The sequence below is a fragment of the Scyliorhinus canicula genome, chromosome 6 (genome assembly GCF_902713615.1).
Source record: "Scyliorhinus canicula chromosome 6, sScyCan1.1, whole genome shotgun sequence".
Taxonomy (NCBI): Eukaryota; Metazoa; Chordata; class Chondrichthyes; order Carcharhiniformes; family Scyliorhinidae; genus Scyliorhinus; species Scyliorhinus canicula.
In genome coordinates, this window is record NC_052151.1 from 99092221 (window position 1) to 99111561 (window position 19341).

Consider the following 19341-nt stretch of genomic DNA (forward strand, 5'->3'; position numbering starts at 1 on the left):
CATTCGTTCTCCAGTGATTTGTAAATAGATTTGTTGGTTGTTCCAGTTCATGGTAGTCATCTGCACCAGGCACCTTCCTCTGTAAATAGTCTTGTTCCCTGTATGTAGCTTTGTACATATGTCTTCGCACCTCACACATAGCTAGGTACATTCTCCACACACCCACATTATTTATTATCACATGTCTATATCAATATTTATTTATAAAAGGGAGGATGTCATAATATACACCAGTATATCATGGTGCAGACACACACTGATGGACACACATAGGGACCAATCAACATGTACAAACACCGCAACCAATCACCAGTTAGAATACACACACTATAAAGGCAGAGGGCACCACGGTTCCCGCTCATTCTGGGTGCCGCCTCTGAGTGTAACAAGAACTCATCCAGCCCAGCACAGACTCACAACAAGTGCTGAGAGAATCAACTGGTTCAGACAAGGCTTATGTCTCTAGTTTAAGTTAGCATCATTTAGACCCACAGTCATCATGTGTTAGTTAGTTAGAAGTTAGTTAATAAAATTGAATTGAACCTTCATCAGTGTTGGAAGTGTCTGTTCATCTCTCAAGCCTACACTAGCCAACACTGCTCCAATTCGACATCACCATACCACTGCGGCACTGCGGTATAGCACTACATTGATGACTGTCAGCGGGTGTGATCAGTGCCATGTTGAATGATGACAGCCCGCTCTGCGATGAGCTGTGGGCTCAGAATTGTTAGACAAAGCCTGACTCATGGCAATAGCTGAACCATCCATCTCGGTGGTCGCTGCGTTTGTCAGGGACATTGCATCACGTGCCCATGTGCGGTAGCTGGCATCGGAGTGCCGAAGATTACGGTGTCTGACTGTGGGGGGGGGGGGGGGGGGGGGGGGGGGTGGTGAAGGGACTGCACACCCGGCACTGACGTTTAACCGCTTAACCGCTCATCAACCCCAGTGACAATCGGTCACAATCAGGAGCCCCGTGGCACCGGACACAGCACAGAGTCTTACAAGTTAGGTGCAACAGTGAGTTTAGTGTGAAAGTTATATACAGATGCCCTAGCCCCTATAACTAAACTGTGCCATGCACCCGTGCCAACTTACTATGTGTCCAACTTCCTTGCCTTACGGCCCCTACCTACATCTAGGTGAATCGCCAGATGGTACAGCGGGAGTGGAGGCGGACTGCTGAGAATCACGCCCCGCGACATGGCTCCCCGTCAGCACTCGTTTCCTGGGGTGACCCGGCCTTGATGGGCCAGGCTGCTCGGCGGGCGTGTTGGATGATGTGGTGCCACCATGCTCTGTCCGCTGCCCACCGGATGCGCCAGGGACGGGACGGGGGGATGCCGAGCTTTCAGGGACGCCCCGTGATGGAGTTAATGGGACGGGCCCCAGAACCTCCTCCTCCCTCGGGGAGCCCGGTGTCCCCGGGGCTTCACTGTGGGACGGAGGTGCGATCGGAGACATGGCCCGTTGCCCCACCGGCACCTGGCGCTGCCAGTCCTGGAGGCCTGCAACGGTATCGACCATGCTCCGAATGTTCGCAGAGACAGAGTCCAGGGAGTGAGAGATTCCCGCCAGGGACTGTGCGACCTCAATCTGTCAGTGCGCAACGCCATCAAGCACATGCGTCAGGCGGTCGATGCTCTCCGCGACTGACTGCTGGGATTGTGCCATGGCCTGCTGGGACTGTCCCATGGCCTGTTGGGACTGGGCCATGACCTGGTGAGACTCGGCCAGGGCCCGTAGCGCACCGGCAATGTCGTTTTGGTTCTGACGCATTGCTGCCTGTGAGAGGGCAGCCCTCTCCTGGCCCATGATGCGTGCACATGAAGCCCAATGCTTTGCATAACCTGACCCATGGCCGATACCGTTTCACCCATTGCCTCGACCGCGGACTCCACTCGCGCGGTCTGGGTGGCTGCGATGAGCAGCACCACTCCCTGCCCTGGACGCGGTTGGACTCCTCCAACTACGTCTGCAGCTGCTGGAAGATGGCCCTCATCCCACCATTGTGTCCCTGGGTTTCCAAATGCATCGGTTGTCCGGGTGGGTCGAGTAAATCCAGGAACCCGGGAACCGTCTGGGCAGCAGCTGGATGCTGGGCCTGGGCTGCCTTCCAACCGTCCAGCCCCTCGGCTGCTCCGAACTCCACCTGCTGTACCGGCTCAGCTCTGTGGTCCACACCAGACCATGACCCAGGAGCCTCATCACTTATTTGCCCAACCGAGGTGAGTGACTCTGGGATGGTGGATGGTGTGGGAGACAGCAGTGCTGCAAGCTCTAGGTCCTCGTCCGTCAGTACGTCCGTTATGTCCTGGTCCCACTCATGGCCCGGCGCAGGGCGGTCGTGGCCCATGTAAAGTTCAGCAGCGGGTGAGTCCATTGACTGCGTCGCCGTCCTCTGTGCATGTCCTGTGCTGTCCCTGTCACTGTGTTGTCTCGCGTCCCGACCTTCGGGCAACGCACAGCCATCATAGTCGTCACTGTCCGTCCTCTGTATGTCCCCCTCCAGAGTCCCGGATTTAGAGGATGGCCCTCCTGGCCTACCTCCAGGTGCAGGTATCGTTGCAGATGGTCGGCCCTGTGTGGTACAAGACAGCCCTGGACGTTTGTCGGCTGGCCCTAGGGAACAGAATGATACGGGGTTAGTTAGACACGTTCGGCCGAGTCTACGGTGGTCCAGTGGGCAGAGTGTGAGGGGAGAGAGGATGGGTGGTCCAGTGGGCAGAGTGTGAGGGGAGAGAGGATGGGTGATCCAGTGGGCAGAGTGTGAGGGGAGAGAGGATGGGTGATCCAGTGGGCAGAGTGTGAGGGGACAGAGGATGGGTTGGGGGGGGGGGGGGGGCAAGCAAGGTTGTCTCACTTGCTTCTGCGCCTCCAACTTCGCATTGCGTGACCTCCCAGGTGGCGGATCCCCCAGCGAGATCCAGTGCCCTCTGCTCAAAGACTGTTAGGGGGTGCAGCATGGGCGAATCCCTCCGGTTCTATTACGCTCTCGGTTGTTGTGCGCAGTCTTGTCCTGTTTGGAGGGGGGGGGGGGGGGTATCATCAGGGCGTTCAGATATAGGCTACTTTAATGCTGGGGGGGGGGAAAGTTGGAGGCACACCATGGCATCTCTCCAGGGGGTCGCAGCACTCATGTGGGTCTGTTACAACGTTGTTCACCCCCCTCCACTCACTCTCGCCACCCCCTCCCCCTCGTGCCTCGGGGGGATGGGGGGGGGTGATGAGAGACATGTGGGGAGGGGGGATGGTTGTGACCCGGGGGGCACCCTTGTGGCACTTACCCTGGCTGCCCTGGTGAGGTCGTGGAGCTTCTTTTGACACTGTTCCCCGGACTGAGGGGTCTGCTCCACAGCACTGACTGTCGTGCCCACCTCATGCCAGGCCTGTTGCACTGCGCTAGATGGGTGGCGATGCCCTCGTCTTGGGCAGAGGATGCCTCTGCGCTGCTCCACCTCAACGTTGAACGTTTCCAGGCACGTATCACGGAATCTCGGGACAGTCCTCCGTGGCTCTGTCATCTTCCTCCCTCTTCTGCTGCGGGTCTTTCCGTGCGCGGATCGCGCCTTTTAAGATGCGGCGCGGCGTCATTCGGGCGTCGCGCGCTGACGACGCGCATTTCACGACATGCCCCCCATGTTCCGCGCCACCCCGATGCTAGTCCATTCCCGAGGCCAGAATCGGTCGCGATCGGGGTCGTTTCGCGCCGTCGTGAAACTTGACGGAGTTCATAACTGCGAGGTCGCTCCGGCGTGGCCTCGGAGAATCACGCCCAACATTTCAGGTTGATGATAACACTAAAGGTATAAATCATCATTCTGTTGAAGTGTCATCGATCTGAAATGTTAACTCTGTTTCTCTGCACAGATGCTGCCTGATCTGTTGAGTGTTTCCAGCATTTTCTCGTTTTATTACAAATTTCCAGCATCTGCAGTAGTTTGCTTTTGAAGTGAGGAGCAGATGCCTCTTGATGGTACTATTGATAACTCCTTCCATCACTTGATGAAATCAGAAAGGATTTAATAAGCCAGTAATTGGGTGGGTTAGTTTACTCATGTTTTATTGATCGGACTGATTTAGGCAATCCCAGTTTGCCAGGCAGGTTGCAGTGTGACAGATACAATATGGCGAGTGAAGCAGCTAGCTTTGCTCCACAGGTCTTCAACTGCACACTCATTGGCCCAAGTTCGCCTTTGACTACTGTCGAGTTGACTGAACCTTTATTATTCACTCTGTAAATCTTCCACGTCAGGCTGATCAAAATACTCATGAGGTAACATTGATGAGCAGAAACCATTTAGCTTAATACTATTTTTTGTTAAGTTTTAACTTGACTCTCAGGTATGACAATTACATTGATGATCACTGCCTGTTATTAAAAACTATTCAAATGTCATTTCTGTTGAAATTAATGCAAATAAAAACTGGGTGGTTTCAATAACATACAGCTAATCCACAATGTCAGTTTTACATCTTGGAGGTAAATTGAAAATGTCTTGCATCAAAGGAACAGTTGAAAAAGTATCACTTTCAGTACTTGCACAAGTAATACAAAATAGCAAAGTCAAGTAATGCTTTGTTCAGTCTAGTGAAGCATAATTGTATCATCTATTGCAGAGTTTATTGATTAAATGAAATGAAGAGCAAACAAGCCACAGACTTGCAGATAAAGGTGCATAGTGCTGTTTGCCTGAATGGAGCTAAATCGGTATCAATTGTGCCACTTATTTATTTAAATTGTTTAATTGATAATGATCAATAGGAGATCCACCATTGAGTAACAGACTTAATCAAATGTGAAATCCTTTAACTGTTCAAGTGAAAATTGATATTTTGAAATTGAAAAACACTGCAGATGTGAGGTAAACTTTGGAATGAAAACTGCAAATTTGGATAACAAGTAAATGAACATTGCAACTGCACTATGTTATTAAAAAAACACAGGCTGTATTCAGATGCTGAATATATTAATATGATATTTCAGGCATGAAACACAGATTAAACTGTTCAATACAGCAAATGTACAATTTTTTAAATGTCAAAAATGTCACTTATAAAAAGAAAGCTCCAGGAGTTAAAATTAGAAACCACCAACCTTTTCTTTTAGATGGAGGATGAGCTTCAACTGAATAAAAAAAAATCAAGGAATTATTTTTTGGAATTATATTTCTGGAAGATAACCCAGTGAAAGATCACACTTCTTCTAATGAAAAATGAGATTGGAAATAGCCTTAAATAATGCAATTGCCAAAATATTCAGTTTAAGCTTACAATAAAACATTTTAAAATATTTAAATAAATTCCAAAGCTCTCCAAGTTAAATTTTCCAAAACTCTGTAAATTTGGTATGATTCTATCCTTTCTCCAGACAAAAGAGAACAGAAATTTCATAGGTTTTCAAAATATATGACGGGCGCAATCTAACCAAAAATAAAAATCAAAGTCCGTTCTGGGCAGGATTAGCAGGGTTGTTCCCGGTGCTTAGAATGACTCCGCTGTCTAATACGTAGCACTCTTTTGCTATTTTGGGCCCTGATGGGACACCCCACCCCCCACCCCACCCTCACCCCCACCCCCCCGAACCCCACCTCCATCCCCCACCCCTGCACCCCCACCACCCCCCCACCCCCCCACGCCCCCACCCCCACCCCACCCCACCCCCCCCACCCTCCACACCCCCCACCCCACCCCCCCACCCCCCAACCCCACCCCCACCCACCCCCACCCCCCCCACACCCCCACCCCCCCCCCCACCCCACCCCACCCACCCCCACCCCCCCCACACCCCACACCCCCCCACCCCCCACCCCCCCCACCCCCTCCACACCCCTCCCACCCCCCACCCCCCCCCACACCCCCCACCCCCCCACACCCCCCCACCCCCCACCCCACCCCCCCCACCCCACCCCCCCCCACCCCCACCCACCCCAACCCCACCCCCCACCCCCCAACCCCACCCCCACCCCCCACCCCCCCCCCCCACCCGGGACCCTCCGATTGCCTGGGAGACCGCCCCAAGTGCCAGTACGCCTGGTCTTCCTTTGTGGGACCAGTACTATTCAGCGCTCAGCTGGGGTCTCCTCAGCGAGGCCGATAAAGATGCTGGGTGACCATTCAACTGCGTCAACAGGGCTAAGTGGGTTTTTAAACTCACTTAACTATGCAAATCTGGGTCCCTCCCATTGTCCGCAGGACCCCAATTGCAACGTCTTGCGAGATTTGAGCAGCACGGTAGCACAAGTGAATAGCACTGTGGCTTCTCAGCTCCACGGTCCCAGGTTCGATTCCCTGCTGGGTCACTGTCTGTTTGGAGTTTGCACGTTCTCCCTATGTCTGTGTGGGTCTCCTCCGGGTTCTCCGGTTTCCTCCCACAGTCCAAAGACATGAAGGTTAGGTGGATTGGCCATGATAAATTGCCCTTAGTGACTAAAACGTTTAGGAGCGGTTATTGGGTTACGGGGATAGGGTGGACGTTAGGGCTTAAATGGGTTGGTGCAGACTCGATGGGCCGAATGGCCTCTTTCTGCACTGTATGTTCTATGTTCTATCTGGTTAGAGGCGTAACTAATGCTGGGAATCCCGGGAGAGGTCTCTCCTGCTACCTTCCAGCCACAACCCACCCAGGTTCCAATGGGACGCAGCCAGTAAATCACGTCCGACGTTTTTGTTTTTAGAATATTAAGCCAAAACTAGCAAATTGGTCAAAAACATACTGAGAGCACAAATTACTTCGAAAGCAGTGATGAAACTGAAACTTTCTGTTATCCTCAGAAATAAATGAGGCAAAAGAAAACTGGAGAGAACAAAATCACCAGTGTTCGAATTACAAGAAATAGAACAACTGCTTAACTATATTTACAGGTGGACAATCTCCAAAGATTGATTTTGAATAAACTGCATTCAACTGTAGGTAAACACTGGTGATAAGATTTTAAAAATTCACAGATCATAAATATGCAACTCATAGGAGCTCAGTTTTCACCTCGTGCTCGGCGTGTTGATGGTGTTCTTTATGGTTTGGCTGTTTGCCTAAGAAGATTAATAAGACTGTAGGTGCGAATCCAACGGCCACGCTGCACCCACAAAACGCCTTGCGGTGCAGCCTGACCAATGAAAGCAGAGAGACCCGGCTCCCAAGATCTACCCGGCTCACAACGCCTCACGAGATTCAACCCGATCTTGCAAGACTTTGCGATGTGAATTCCGCCCACAATGGGCGGGATTACATTTAAGCAAATCTGCATATTAGAGCGAGGCAGAAGGCCTCACCCTAATGTGTCAATTCCTGAGGTACCTGAGGCCTTGGGATTCACCTCCGTTGCCTCAGAGACCTCGGGTGAACGCCATTCAGCACCGGTCCCCACAAACGGGGACCAGATGGAACAGCACTCGTGGAAGTCACCCAGGGGATGGGAAGCCCCCAGCTGCATGCCCTTTGGGCAGGGTGGTGTTGTTGCACAGCTGGTGCTAAGCTGGCATTTTCGTTACCCGAGTCGGGTAATCCTGAGTCGGTGTTGGCGGGCTGGGGATTCTCCCACAGTGCATTCGGGCTGGTGGGCGGGGGCAGGGGGGGAAGGTCTGGGATTGTTTCGGGGCTTCGGAGATTGGGACGCCATTTTTACATGGCATCCTGATCTCTCACTCCAATGTAGAATTCTGGTGAGCGGTGCTCCCCACTGCACAAAACAGGGCAATGTGTGGCCTCGGTTGCTCGTTCTCCGTTCAGCCCTTATTCACCGTGAATCGCATTGAATAGCCATGTGGTTCTCGGCACTGCGAGTGCCGGGAAATGTGGCTAAAACGCTCGCTAGGGGACTTTGTTCACTTTTGGGAGAATTGTGCCTTATTGATTTTTAACTCTTCTGGACACCTCAGTAACTCCACACGAAGTTTCCTTCTCCTTCTCCCCAGCCTTGTTGCTTAGTTGTGTGACATCACATCACTCTTGCATCGGGTCCTTCTGATGTTAATCCTTTACTCCACATTTCCTCGCACATCTTTATCCCAATTAATACATCCTCCAACATGGGTCCCAAAAATCTCAGACTTCACAGGGTTAGTCCTAATCTTGTTCTGATCTCATTCTGAGGTTGAGGAATATCTGCACTCTCTTTGTTTATATGTCCTTCTCCTGGGAGGCTGCAGAACTTTGTCTTGATTTTGGTTCCGTCGGGATCTGAATAGTGAGTCCAAGTTTCCATTGGCTTCCTTCCAAATAATGTCAAATCTTTCTAGTTCCTCTTTATATGCCCTTGGTTTCTTTTGATTCAATAAGATCTCAGCTGTGAACCTTTCATTGTTATTATGCCTTCTTTCTGTTGGTCTCATATCACAATTCTCTCTCTTGGCTGCAGTAATGCTAAAATTCATGCTCTGTGCCTGAAGTTGAAGTTACGAGCTTGATTGTGTCTTTCTAACTTTCTAACTTGCTCATGATCCTCTGAGGTAACGTTAGGTTATAGTTTCTGTTGTAGAACTGGAAGTTGTGTTTGCTGCCATCTTCCAGATGGCATGTGGGGCGGCATGGTGGCACAGTAGTTAGTACTGTACTGCGCCAGGGTCCCAGGTTCGATTCTGACCTCAGGTGACTGTCTGTGTGCAGTTTGCACTTTCTCCCCCTGTCTGCATGGGTTTCCTTCAGGTGCTCTAGTTTCCTCCCACAATCCACAGATGTGTAGGTGAATTGGCCATGCTGAATTGCCCAAAAGTTAGGTGGGGTCACGGGGCTAGGAGTGGGGGATTGGGCTAGGTAAAGTGCTCTATCGGAGCAAGGGCCGGTGCAGACTCGATGGGCCAAATGGCCTCCTTCTCCACTGTAGGGATTCTATGGATAACAATTCTGATGATGAAAACCTGATATATAGCAGTGAAATTCTGTAACTAAGAAGGGCTAAGTTAATGGGCTGGATTATCCGCTGTCCTGATTCTCGGTTGCACCAGCAGCGCACCCTTGCATTACCCAACGGCGTGGGGCTGCCCACAATGAGAAATCTCATTGGTCGGCTAGCGGGTCGGAGAATCCCACTGCCAGTGAGGCCGCACCGCACCAGTTTTGGAGAATCCCGCCCAACATCTTTGTTCTTTTTCAGCGATACCTTGATTGTTTGAGTTCCTTGTCCTGCTTCTCCATTTGACTGAGGATATCTAAGAAAGCTAGTAAAGTACATGAAACTGTGGAAAGTTGTGGAATAATTTGTTCACAAACTGAGGACAATTGTCTGGCGCTCCAATGTCTGAAGATTCATGTCACGAAGATTCTCATCAATAATTGAATGACTGCCTCTACCATGTTGCGGTGCAACCTGTTCACTGCAATCCATCCGGAGCATTGGTGAATGACGATGACTAATTATTTGCCTTTAAACTTAAATAAATCGATTCACAGGTGCTCCCATCTGTTAAGTAATGGGTTAAGAGACATTCCAATTAGTTGTCTCATTTATGTTAAGTATCCAATAATTGACACTGATGTGTAAAGAGGCTTCGTGTTGGGTGATGTGAAGATAGAGTTTTGTGCAGAGTCTGTGAAAGTGAAATAAAGGTATTTGCAAAAAGGAGCAGTACCTTTGATGTTTACACTACAGGAGCTAAACATCTAACAAATGGTAGCCGTAGATGGTTGCCGTGCAAAGGTGAAGGGTTGAAAGATACAACTTTTCCAAACCGAACCAAGGAGTGAGTGAGAAGAAAAAAAAAAGAAGATATATGGCTGAACCTGTGATAAAGATGGCCAGATATGACTACCCCCCCCCCCCCCCACTTATTTTCTGAAAGGGGACGTACGACAAATGGAGAAGTGCAGTAGTTATGTGGACTAAGGGGGCCTTGGGAAAGAGAAAACAAGGTATGGCATTGGCTCTTTCTGTACCTTATGACAGTAATATCCAAAGCAAAGTGTTTTCTGAGCTGGAATTGGATGAGTTAGACTCAGAAGAAGGCCTGGAGACTCTATTACATTATATGGATAAGATTTATAAAAAGGATGGCTTGTTAAGTGCTTATGAAGCATGATTGGATTTTGATAGGTTCCGGAAAATATAGGATTTTTCCATGGAAGACTATATAATGGAATTTGGCAGACTATATAAAAGGCTGCAGAAACACAACCTGGACTCCTTGAATACTGAAAATCATAACAAGGTTAAGGAATTTAAAAGTTCCACAAGTTTCAGGTTTGGAGATGATAATACTCTGATGTCGTTGAAAAGAGTGGTGATCCCTTGCAATATTGCCGGAGTGAATTATCTGATTAGCATGGATGTTGCATCAAGTGAGATGCCTTTGTCTCTGAGCAGACCGTCGATGAAGAAACCACACATGAAACTGGATATGGAACAGGATAAGGCAACAGTTTTTGGAAAGACGGTGGACTTACAATGTTCACAGTCGGGACACCATTGCATTCCATTACTGACAAATAATATTTCAAGTACAGTTGTTAAGGATGTGTTCATGGCAGTTGAAAATGGGATTTTAGCTGATAAAAAGCTTGTTGTATTAAAACTGCATAGGCAATTTGTGCATCCATCTCCTCAGAGGCTGTAAAATGTATTAAAGGATGTAGGGGTAAGGAATGAAGACTATTCTAAACTGATAGAACAGGTTAGTGATCGCTGTGAAGTTTGTAGGAAGTACAGAAGGACACCAGCATGACCAATAGTAACCCTACCTTTGGCCAGAGATTTTAACGACATTGTGGCAATGGACCCTAAGATCTGGGATAAAGCCAATAATATGTTTATTTTGCATTTTGTAGATTTAGCAACCAGATTTAGTCAAACAATGATTGTACGAAAAGAGAGTAATTCTGGATCAAATCGTGGAAAAATGGATCGGGACAGGAATGGCCCACCGGCAAAATTCCTTACGGACAACGGAGGAGAATTTGCTCATGATGAGTTTAGGGATATGTGTGAAAACGTGAATATCACAGTTATGAATACGGCTGAGGAAAGCCCATTTAGTAATTATCATAGAATTTACAGTGCAGAATGAGGCCATTCGGCCCATCGAGTCTGCACCAGCTCTTGGTTGGAAAGAGCACCCTACCCAAGGTCAACTCCTCCACCCTATCCCTATAACCCAGTAACCCCACTCAACATTAAGGGCAAATTTGGACACTAAGGGCAATTTATCATGGCCAATCCACCTAACCTGCACATCTTTGGACTGTGGGAGGAAACCGGAGCACCCGGAGGAAACCCACGCACACATGGGGAGGATGTGCAGACGCCACACAGACAGTGACCCAAGCCGGAATCGAACCTGGGACCCTGGAGCTATGAAGCAATTGTGCTATCCACAATGCTACTGTGCTGCCCTTCACAATGGTGTGTGTGAAAGAAATCATGCAGTAATAGATGACATGCTCCAGAAAACTTTGGCAGATATACCAAACTGCAAGCTAAATTCAGCTTTAGCATGGGCGGTACATGCAAAGAATTCATTGAAGATGGTTGGGGGCTATAGCCCTTATTGATTTGTGTTTGGTAGAAATCCTAAAATTCCGTCTATTTTAGATGACCAGCCTCCAGCTTGGGAATGGACTACAATTAGGTCTGCCTTTTCTGAGAATTTAAATGCATTACATAGCAGTAGAAAAGCTTTTTTGGAAGCAGAAATCTCTGAAAGAATTTGCAGAGCTTTAAGACATAATGTATGGCCATCAAATACCATTTTTCAGCAAGGAGACATAGTATACTATAAGAGAGACAATTTTAATGAATGGAAAGCCCAGGAAAGATCATAGGCACAGATGGCAAAACAATTATTTTGCAAGATAGTAATCAAACTGTTAGGGTACATTCATCAAGGATAAAGGGTACAGATTACAAATTTTCAAATTTAGAAAGAGCAGACACATAACGAGGAACCAGAGTTATCTGGTGCGCACATGTTACAGAACTATGAGGGCCAGTTAACTGATACAGACAGGGTTTCTGTAGAGGAACACAACACTTCTGATGAATTAGAACAGGCCATTTTTCCGAAAGGACAACTGCCAAAATTTGGTACAAAAGTTCCATACTTGCCTGAAGGGTCTAGTCAATGGAAGGATGCAAATGTTATTAGTAGAGCAGGAAAGGCCATAGGAAAGTAAAAACATTGGTTGAATGTACAGCATTCAGGAGAAGGAGTCAAGAAAATAGATTGGGAACACAAAGTTCAAAAATGGAGGGCACAGAAACGCAGTGCCAGTTCAGATAGTACATCGGATAATTAATAGGTCTGCAGGAAAAGGTCGGGAACTATTGAAAGGACATCCCACAGCAGAAGGAAATGATCATGCAGTAGCAGTACAGAACAAGATACCAGGCAGAAGAGGGGACGTAGTTTATCAAGATCTCAGAACATGAGTAAGACTACAAATACTAAAGGAATAGAAGCCCACACGCACGTGAGATTTTGGTGGCTTCCAATAAATTAGATGAAAAAGTTATCAAGGATGCCAAACAGCAAGAACTGCATAGTTGGAGTGAATTTGGGGTATACACGGAAATACCAGATAGGGGACAAAGAGCTCTATCCCACAGATGGATTTGCACAGAAAAGGTTCTTCCGGATGGAACATATAAGGCAAAGGCCAAGCTTGTGGCAAGGGGACACAAGTGCAAGGTGAGAGGCAGGAGATTTAAGGGGATTTGAGGAAAAGGTTTTTTTACCCAGAGAGTGGTGATGGCCTGGAATGCACTGCCTGGGAGGGTGGTAGAGGCGGGTTACCTCACCTCCTTTAAAAAGTACCTGGATGAGCATCTGGTACATCATAACATTCAAGGCTATGGGCCAAGTGCTGGCAAGTCAGATTAGGTAGACAGGTCAGATGTTTTTCATACATCAGTGCAGACTTGATGGGCCGAAGGGTCTCTTCTGTACTGTATTATTCTGTGATTCTGTATCTTATTTCATTAGTCTGAGTCTGTAACATTGGATTTTGGACAGCATTTTTACAACCTGCTTTCGATTAGACTTATTGTCAGTTTCAATTTCAAACCTTAATCCCATGATATAATCAGAGAACTTCTCACAGGCAGGTCCAATGGGGCTGCCAATGTTACTTTCTCAATGATTGCAGATTGCATACCTTTTCTCAGTGTCTGTGAATGACATTGAGGCACGATAAACTGGTCTCATTGTCCATCTTTTGAGTTTGAAACAAAACTGCACTCAAACTTTTGGACAATGCATCTGCTGTTATAATTGATGGCAAATCTGGATTGTGTTAGGATTTCAGGTAAAATTTGATTTATGATCTTGTTAAAAGCGTTTTGCTAGTCCACATTCCAGTACAACTGTTGGCCATGTCTTAACAGCTGCCTCAATGGCTCATTGATTTCCACCATATTTTAAACTTGCCTCTCTGGTTGACCATTCCAAGGAATCTTTGCAACTCTTGATGTTGCTAGGCTGTGAGGACTTTCTAATCACCTTGGATTTCTGTGGGTCTGCTTTTATTTCTGAAGCTTGCACAATGCACCCTAAAATTTAATCGTTGGCCTTGAAATTCATATCTCTTGTTTAATGTCAAATCTGATTCCTGTAGAACCTCAAGGATCACTTTCAATCGATAGTCATGTTCTTGTCTCGATGAACCGTGTACGAGCATGTCGTCTATCTGGCATATTACTCATTCCATAGAATCCCTACAATGCAGAAGGAGACCTTGTGGCCCATTGGGTTTGCATCAACCCTCTGAAAGAGCACCCCACCCAGGACCACTTCCCTACCCTATCCCTATAACCCCACCTAATCTGCACATCTTTGTGGGAGGAAACTGGAGCAGCCGGAGGAAATCCACGCAGACATGGGGAGAAAGTGCAAACTCCACACACATTCAACCAAGGCCTGAATTGAACCCAGCTCCGTGGCGCTGTGTACCAGCAATGATAACTACTGTCCCACCATGTGCCTTCCAGGACCTGACAGATTGTTTTTTGGAATATCCAATTCTGAATGGAAATCTGTTAAAACAATAACAACCAGATGGGGTTATAAAAGTGATTAGCAGCCTGGATTCTTTGTCCAGAGGCAACTCCCAAAAGCCGCCTATTAGGGAATCAGGTTTCTTTTTGCTAATTTGGCAAGACCTTCATCCACTGCTGCAGCGGGTCAATCTCACGTTCCGTTGATTTATTTAGTTGGGCCAAGTTAACACAGATTCTAATTGGATCATTAGTACTGTGACCATTCCAAAACACCACCTCCTGATATGTTCACTGGAGAGATAACTTCCTACTGTAATATTTGCTCAATCTCGCTCTTGGCTTTGTCTAAGAGTGGGTGTGGGACTTTCCTCGGTGTAAAGAGGAAAATTAGCCAGCTCTTCGGGTTACATGATATTCTGCCTTCAGCTTTCCTAAGCCTGAAAATATTGTTGGGAATTCACTCCGAATACATTACTGGGCTACTCATCAGGAATTTAGTCAACCTTGTCGGTCGGCCACAATTGTAAGCATGCTTTATTGCTTCACAATGATGACTCTTGGTTCTGTATGACACACAGAGGTTCAATTATTTATTTATCTTTTTATCTTAGTCTTGCCAAGTGTTGACCTGTGAATGTCCATGTAATCCCTCCTGGACCTTGCAACTGAATGGAGGATGGCTGTAGTGTGATGCATTTCAGTCACTTTACTTCATCAGGTAAGTCTGAAACACCTGCACCCATTTCTAATTCAAACCCTATTGACTGTATTTCAACTTCTACTTCAATGCCCCAATAATTATTTTCTGTTTCATTAACTTCCCCGAGGAAAATTGTTTGATTTTTCTCTGTGGCTTTTCAATTTCCTGCATTTGGATTAGCCTTGTTATTTTCCCTTGTTTTCTTGCAGGCTTTTTATGTTTTAGATTAGAAGACAATTGTAGAACTTCCTAACTTTCCACAGTTGTAGCACTCTGCTCCCCCTGCTGGAAATACTTCCCTTTTGTGCAGGGTTCTCCTGCCACACTGAGAGCATTTCAAGATGGTGGTTGGCACGCTTTTTCCCAATTTCATGGGCTTCTGCATTCATGCACTTTCTCTTTTCTCTCTGCCATTTTTAATGGCCTCTCTCATGCATTCCCAAAGGATGTCACTTCCCATGACCAACTGCTCAATTTTGCTTTCTGAACTTAGTCTGCCATGCATTTTGTACTGCTTTAGTGAGAGTCAGATCGCTTGTTTAAGACCATAAGACCATAAGACATAGGAGTGGAAGTAAGGCCATTCGGCCCATCGAGTCCACTCCGCCATTCAATCATGGCTGATGGGCATTTCAACTCCACCTACCAGCATTCTCCCCGAAGCCCTTAATTCCTCGCGACATCAAGAATTTATCTATCTCTGCCTTGAAGCCATTTAGCGTCCCGGCCTCCACTGCACTCCGCGGCAATGAATTCCACAGGCCCACCACTCTCTGGCTGAAGAAATGTCTCTGCATTTCTGTTCTGAATTTACCCCCTCTAATTCTAAGGCTGTGCCCACGGGTCCTCGTCTCCTCGCCTAACGGAAACAGTTTCTTTGCGTCCACCCTTTCTAAGCCATGTATTATCTTGTAAGTTTCTATTAGATCTCCCCTTAACCTTCTAAACTCCAATGAATACAATCCCAGGATCCTCAGCCGTTCATCATATGTTAGACCCGCCATTCCAGGGATCATCCGTGTGAATCTCCGCTGGACACGCTCCAGTGCCAGTATATCCTTCCTGAGATGTGGGGCCCAAAACTGGACACAGTACTCCAAATGGGGCCTAACCAGAGCCTTATAAAGGCTCAGTAGCACATCGCTGCATTTATATTCCAACCCTCTTGAGATAAATAACAACATTGCATTCGCTTTCTTAATCACAGATTCAACCTGCATGTTTACCTTTAGGGAATCCTCGACTAGCACTCCCAGATCCCTTTGTACTTTGGCATTATGAATTTTCTCACCGTTTAGAAAGTAGTCTATGCTTGGATTCTTTTTTCCAAAGTGCAAGACCTCACATTTTCTCACGTTGAATTGCATCAGCCATTTCCTGCACCACTCTCCCAAACTGTCTAGATCCTTCTGCAGCCTCCCCACTTCCTCAGCACTACCTGCCTGACCACCTAACCTCGTATCATCGGCAAATTTCGCTAGAATGCCCCCAGTCCCTTCATCCAGATCATTAATATATATGGTGAACAGCTGCGGCCCTCTGTGGGACACCGCTGGTCACCGGCTGCCATTCCGAAAAAGAACCTTTTATCCCAACTCTCTGCCTTCTGTCAGACAGCCAATCCTCAACCCATGCCAGTAGCTCACCTCGAACACCATGGGCCCTCACCTTACTCAGCAGCCTCCTGTGTGGCACCTTATCAAAGGTCTGAGTTTCATCTAGGATCCCAACTACAATACAATTGCGTATTCATTCTCTGCTAGCCTGGTCAGAACATTAATGACCGAATTCATGCATGCATTTCCCCCAGTTTTTGTTTTCACTTATTAAGTTTTGCTCATGCAAACCTGAAGCTCTTTGCTGCCTGGCAGAGCTTTCTCCAATTATCCCAGTGTTGAGCCTGTTGCAAGCCTTCAGTCCTTTGCAATGGTTGTAGGAGTACCAGTGCAGGCTCCATGCTTGCTCTAAGCTCTGGTTCTGTGAGCTACTTCAGTAGACTGGCTTGTAACTTCTGGTTTGTGCTCGGTGCTGTTCGGACTCTGGGTCTGTGTCTCAACCTGCATCTGCAGCACTCATGATGCTCTGAGTTTTTCAAGTGAGTCTTTGATCAGTTTTCTTTTAATCTTTCTTGCATGGATCTGCAGATCTGTAGTCTTCTCTTGGAATTTTATTAGGTTTCTGACTCTCTGTCACTGCCACCATGTTTTGTCATGTGTCCAAAGTCTAAATGGTGTTCTTTAGGGTTTGACTGTTTTTTTCCCTAAGGAAGCTAATTCAGACTGCAGTTAGTAGAACCTTTATTATTTATTTACAGCTCCCTATAATGAAGATGATATTATTATTATGTACATCTCAGTAACTTTACCCACAGTTGTACTTCCCCTTTTCACCAGACCTCTGTTACTCATGTGATATTGCGTCATAGTTACAACAGTATCAGGTGCTTCTGATGTTAAACCTTTACTGTACAGCCTCCAGGCCAGAGTTAGTTACTCTCAGTTATCAGGGATTGACACCAAGGGTAGAAATCAAACCTCATTGCTTCTGCTTTAACAGTCAGACAAACTTCACAAATGACAATTTCAGGGACCAATACTCTGCAGCTAAATGACAGTCAAGGTGTCTGATTTGATATTGTATCAGACAATTATCCAGTATCGCGGGGGCTTCTAAAATGGCGTCAGACCCTTTTCATATGCAAATGAGAAGTCTAAGTGGATACTGAACTTTGTACTGATGTGGGAGATGCTGGCGTTGGACTGGGGTGGGCACAGTAAAATGTCTTAACACCAGGTTAAAGTCCAACAGGTTTGTTTGGAATCACAAGTTTTGGGAGTGCAGCTTCTTCATCAAGTGAGTGTGAACTTTGTATGACATGATAAAATATTGTTACTGAAAATACTAACCTTTTCGTTTAGCTGGGGGGTGAAGAGCTCCTACAATGGGTTAAATAAAAAGAAAACAGGTAAGTGTCAGTTACATTCCACAATGATGTTTTATAATTAAGCAAATGCAAATAACCAGCAGACAGCTTACCGGCTGCCAAGCGGCCCACACTTGCCCTCACCGCATTTGCTAGTGGGCCAAATAAGTGCCTCATCCTGCCATCACTGCGATTTAACCAGCACAAGAGAAGTCCATGTCAAGCAGCCAGCCTGGAATGGGGGGGTTGGCACTTCTTAACAGGCTTTAGGCCCTTCAAAGGTACCCCCACTCCTTTCTGCCAAGAATTTACACCACCCCCAGGTTCCCCTGACCTCCAGTCCCCTTTTTGAGGCCTGTTAGTTTTGCACCCAGTGAGATTGCCAAACAGTAACAAAGTGATCCAGCGCAGTTCCCTTCTCATCATCAGGGTGCAGTATTGGCATGTCTACCTCACACAGTACTGGAGAGGAACTACTCTCTAATCGACCAGCATGTTACTGATGTGGGACTTCAGTCTCTGAGGGGTGCAAATCCTACCTCCAGTCTATTGACAGCCAATCAGCCATTCAATGGCTTTCAGGCAGTCGTTCACAGGCTGGATAGCTTCCCACCCAACATTTTAGCCAGGTCGACTGCCCTCCTCACTCAATGTTTTAGCCAGGTGAATAGGGTCCCATAAAATCCACCCATAAAAACTGTGTAACTTGATTTACAACAGATATAAATAGGCTAAGTGAATGGGCAAAGACCTGGCAAGTGGAGCATAATGTGGTAAAATGTGAAATCATCCATTTTGGCAGGAAAAATAAAAACGAAGCATACTTTCTAAACTGTGAGAGATTGCAAAGCTCTGAAATGCAAATGGATCTGGAGGTCTTAGTGCATGAATCACAAAAGGCTGGTGTGCAGGAACAGTAAGTAATTAGGAAAGCTAATAGAATGTTATCGTTTATTGCGAGTGGAATTGATGACAAAAGTAGGGAAGTTATGCTTCAGCTATACAGTGCTTTGGTGAGACCACATCTCTGTACAGGTTTTTGTTCTCCTTATTTAAGGAAGGATGTAAATGCACTGCAACCAGTTCAGAGATAATTTTTTTTAACCATTTACGGGATGTGGATGTAACTGGCTGGGCCATCATTTATTGTCTATCCCTAATTGCCCTTGAAAAGATGGTGGTGAGCTGCCGTCTTGAACTGCAGCAGTCACCGTGGTGTAGATGCACCCACAGTGCTGGTAGGGAGGGAGTTCCAGGATTTTGATCCAGCGACAGTGAAGCGATGGCAATATATTTCCAAGACAGGATGGTGAGGGGTGTGGAGGGAAATTTCCAGGTGGTGGTGTTCCCATGTATCTGTTGCCCTTGTCCTTCTGGATGGCAGTGATCGCGGGTGTGGAAGGCCTAAGGGTGTGTTTTTGAAGTGCACCTTGTAGATGCTGCTGCTTCTGTGCGTCAGTGGTAGAGAGGGTGAATATTTGTGGAAGGGGTTTCAATCAAGAAGGCTGCTTTGATTTGGATGGTGTCAATCTTCTTGAATATTGTTGGAGCAGCCCTATTCACTTGTCAGCCCCAGCCTGGATGTTGTCCAGGTTTTGCTGCATTTGGGCATGTACTCTCCTTCAGGAGCTGAGGAGTACGCATGGTGCTGAACATTATGTAATCATCAGTGAGCACCCCCACATCTGAACTGATGGAAGGAAGGTCATTGTGAAGCAGCTGAAGATGGTTATGCCAAGGACACTACCCTGAAGAACTCCTGCAGTGATAAGCTGGAACTGAGATGATTG

At 47.0% G+C, this 19341-nt stretch overlaps 1 protein-coding gene across 3 annotated transcripts in view; it reads right to left on the reverse strand.

The window, feature by feature from the left end:
- trdn (triadin) overlaps positions 1–19341 on the reverse strand; it is a 289756-nt gene that overhangs the window by 157341 nt on the left and 113074 nt on the right. For all 3 annotated transcript variants that reach the window (XM_038799724.1, XM_038799725.1, XM_038799723.1), the window contains exons 7-8: positions 17535–17564; positions 5102–5131 (exon numbers count right to left, since the gene is read on the reverse strand). In XM_038799724.1, the coding sequence (XP_038655652.1) occupies positions 5102–5131; positions 17535–17564 (60 nt within the window). The remainder of the gene's footprint in view (positions 1–5101; positions 5132–17534; positions 17565–19341) is intronic.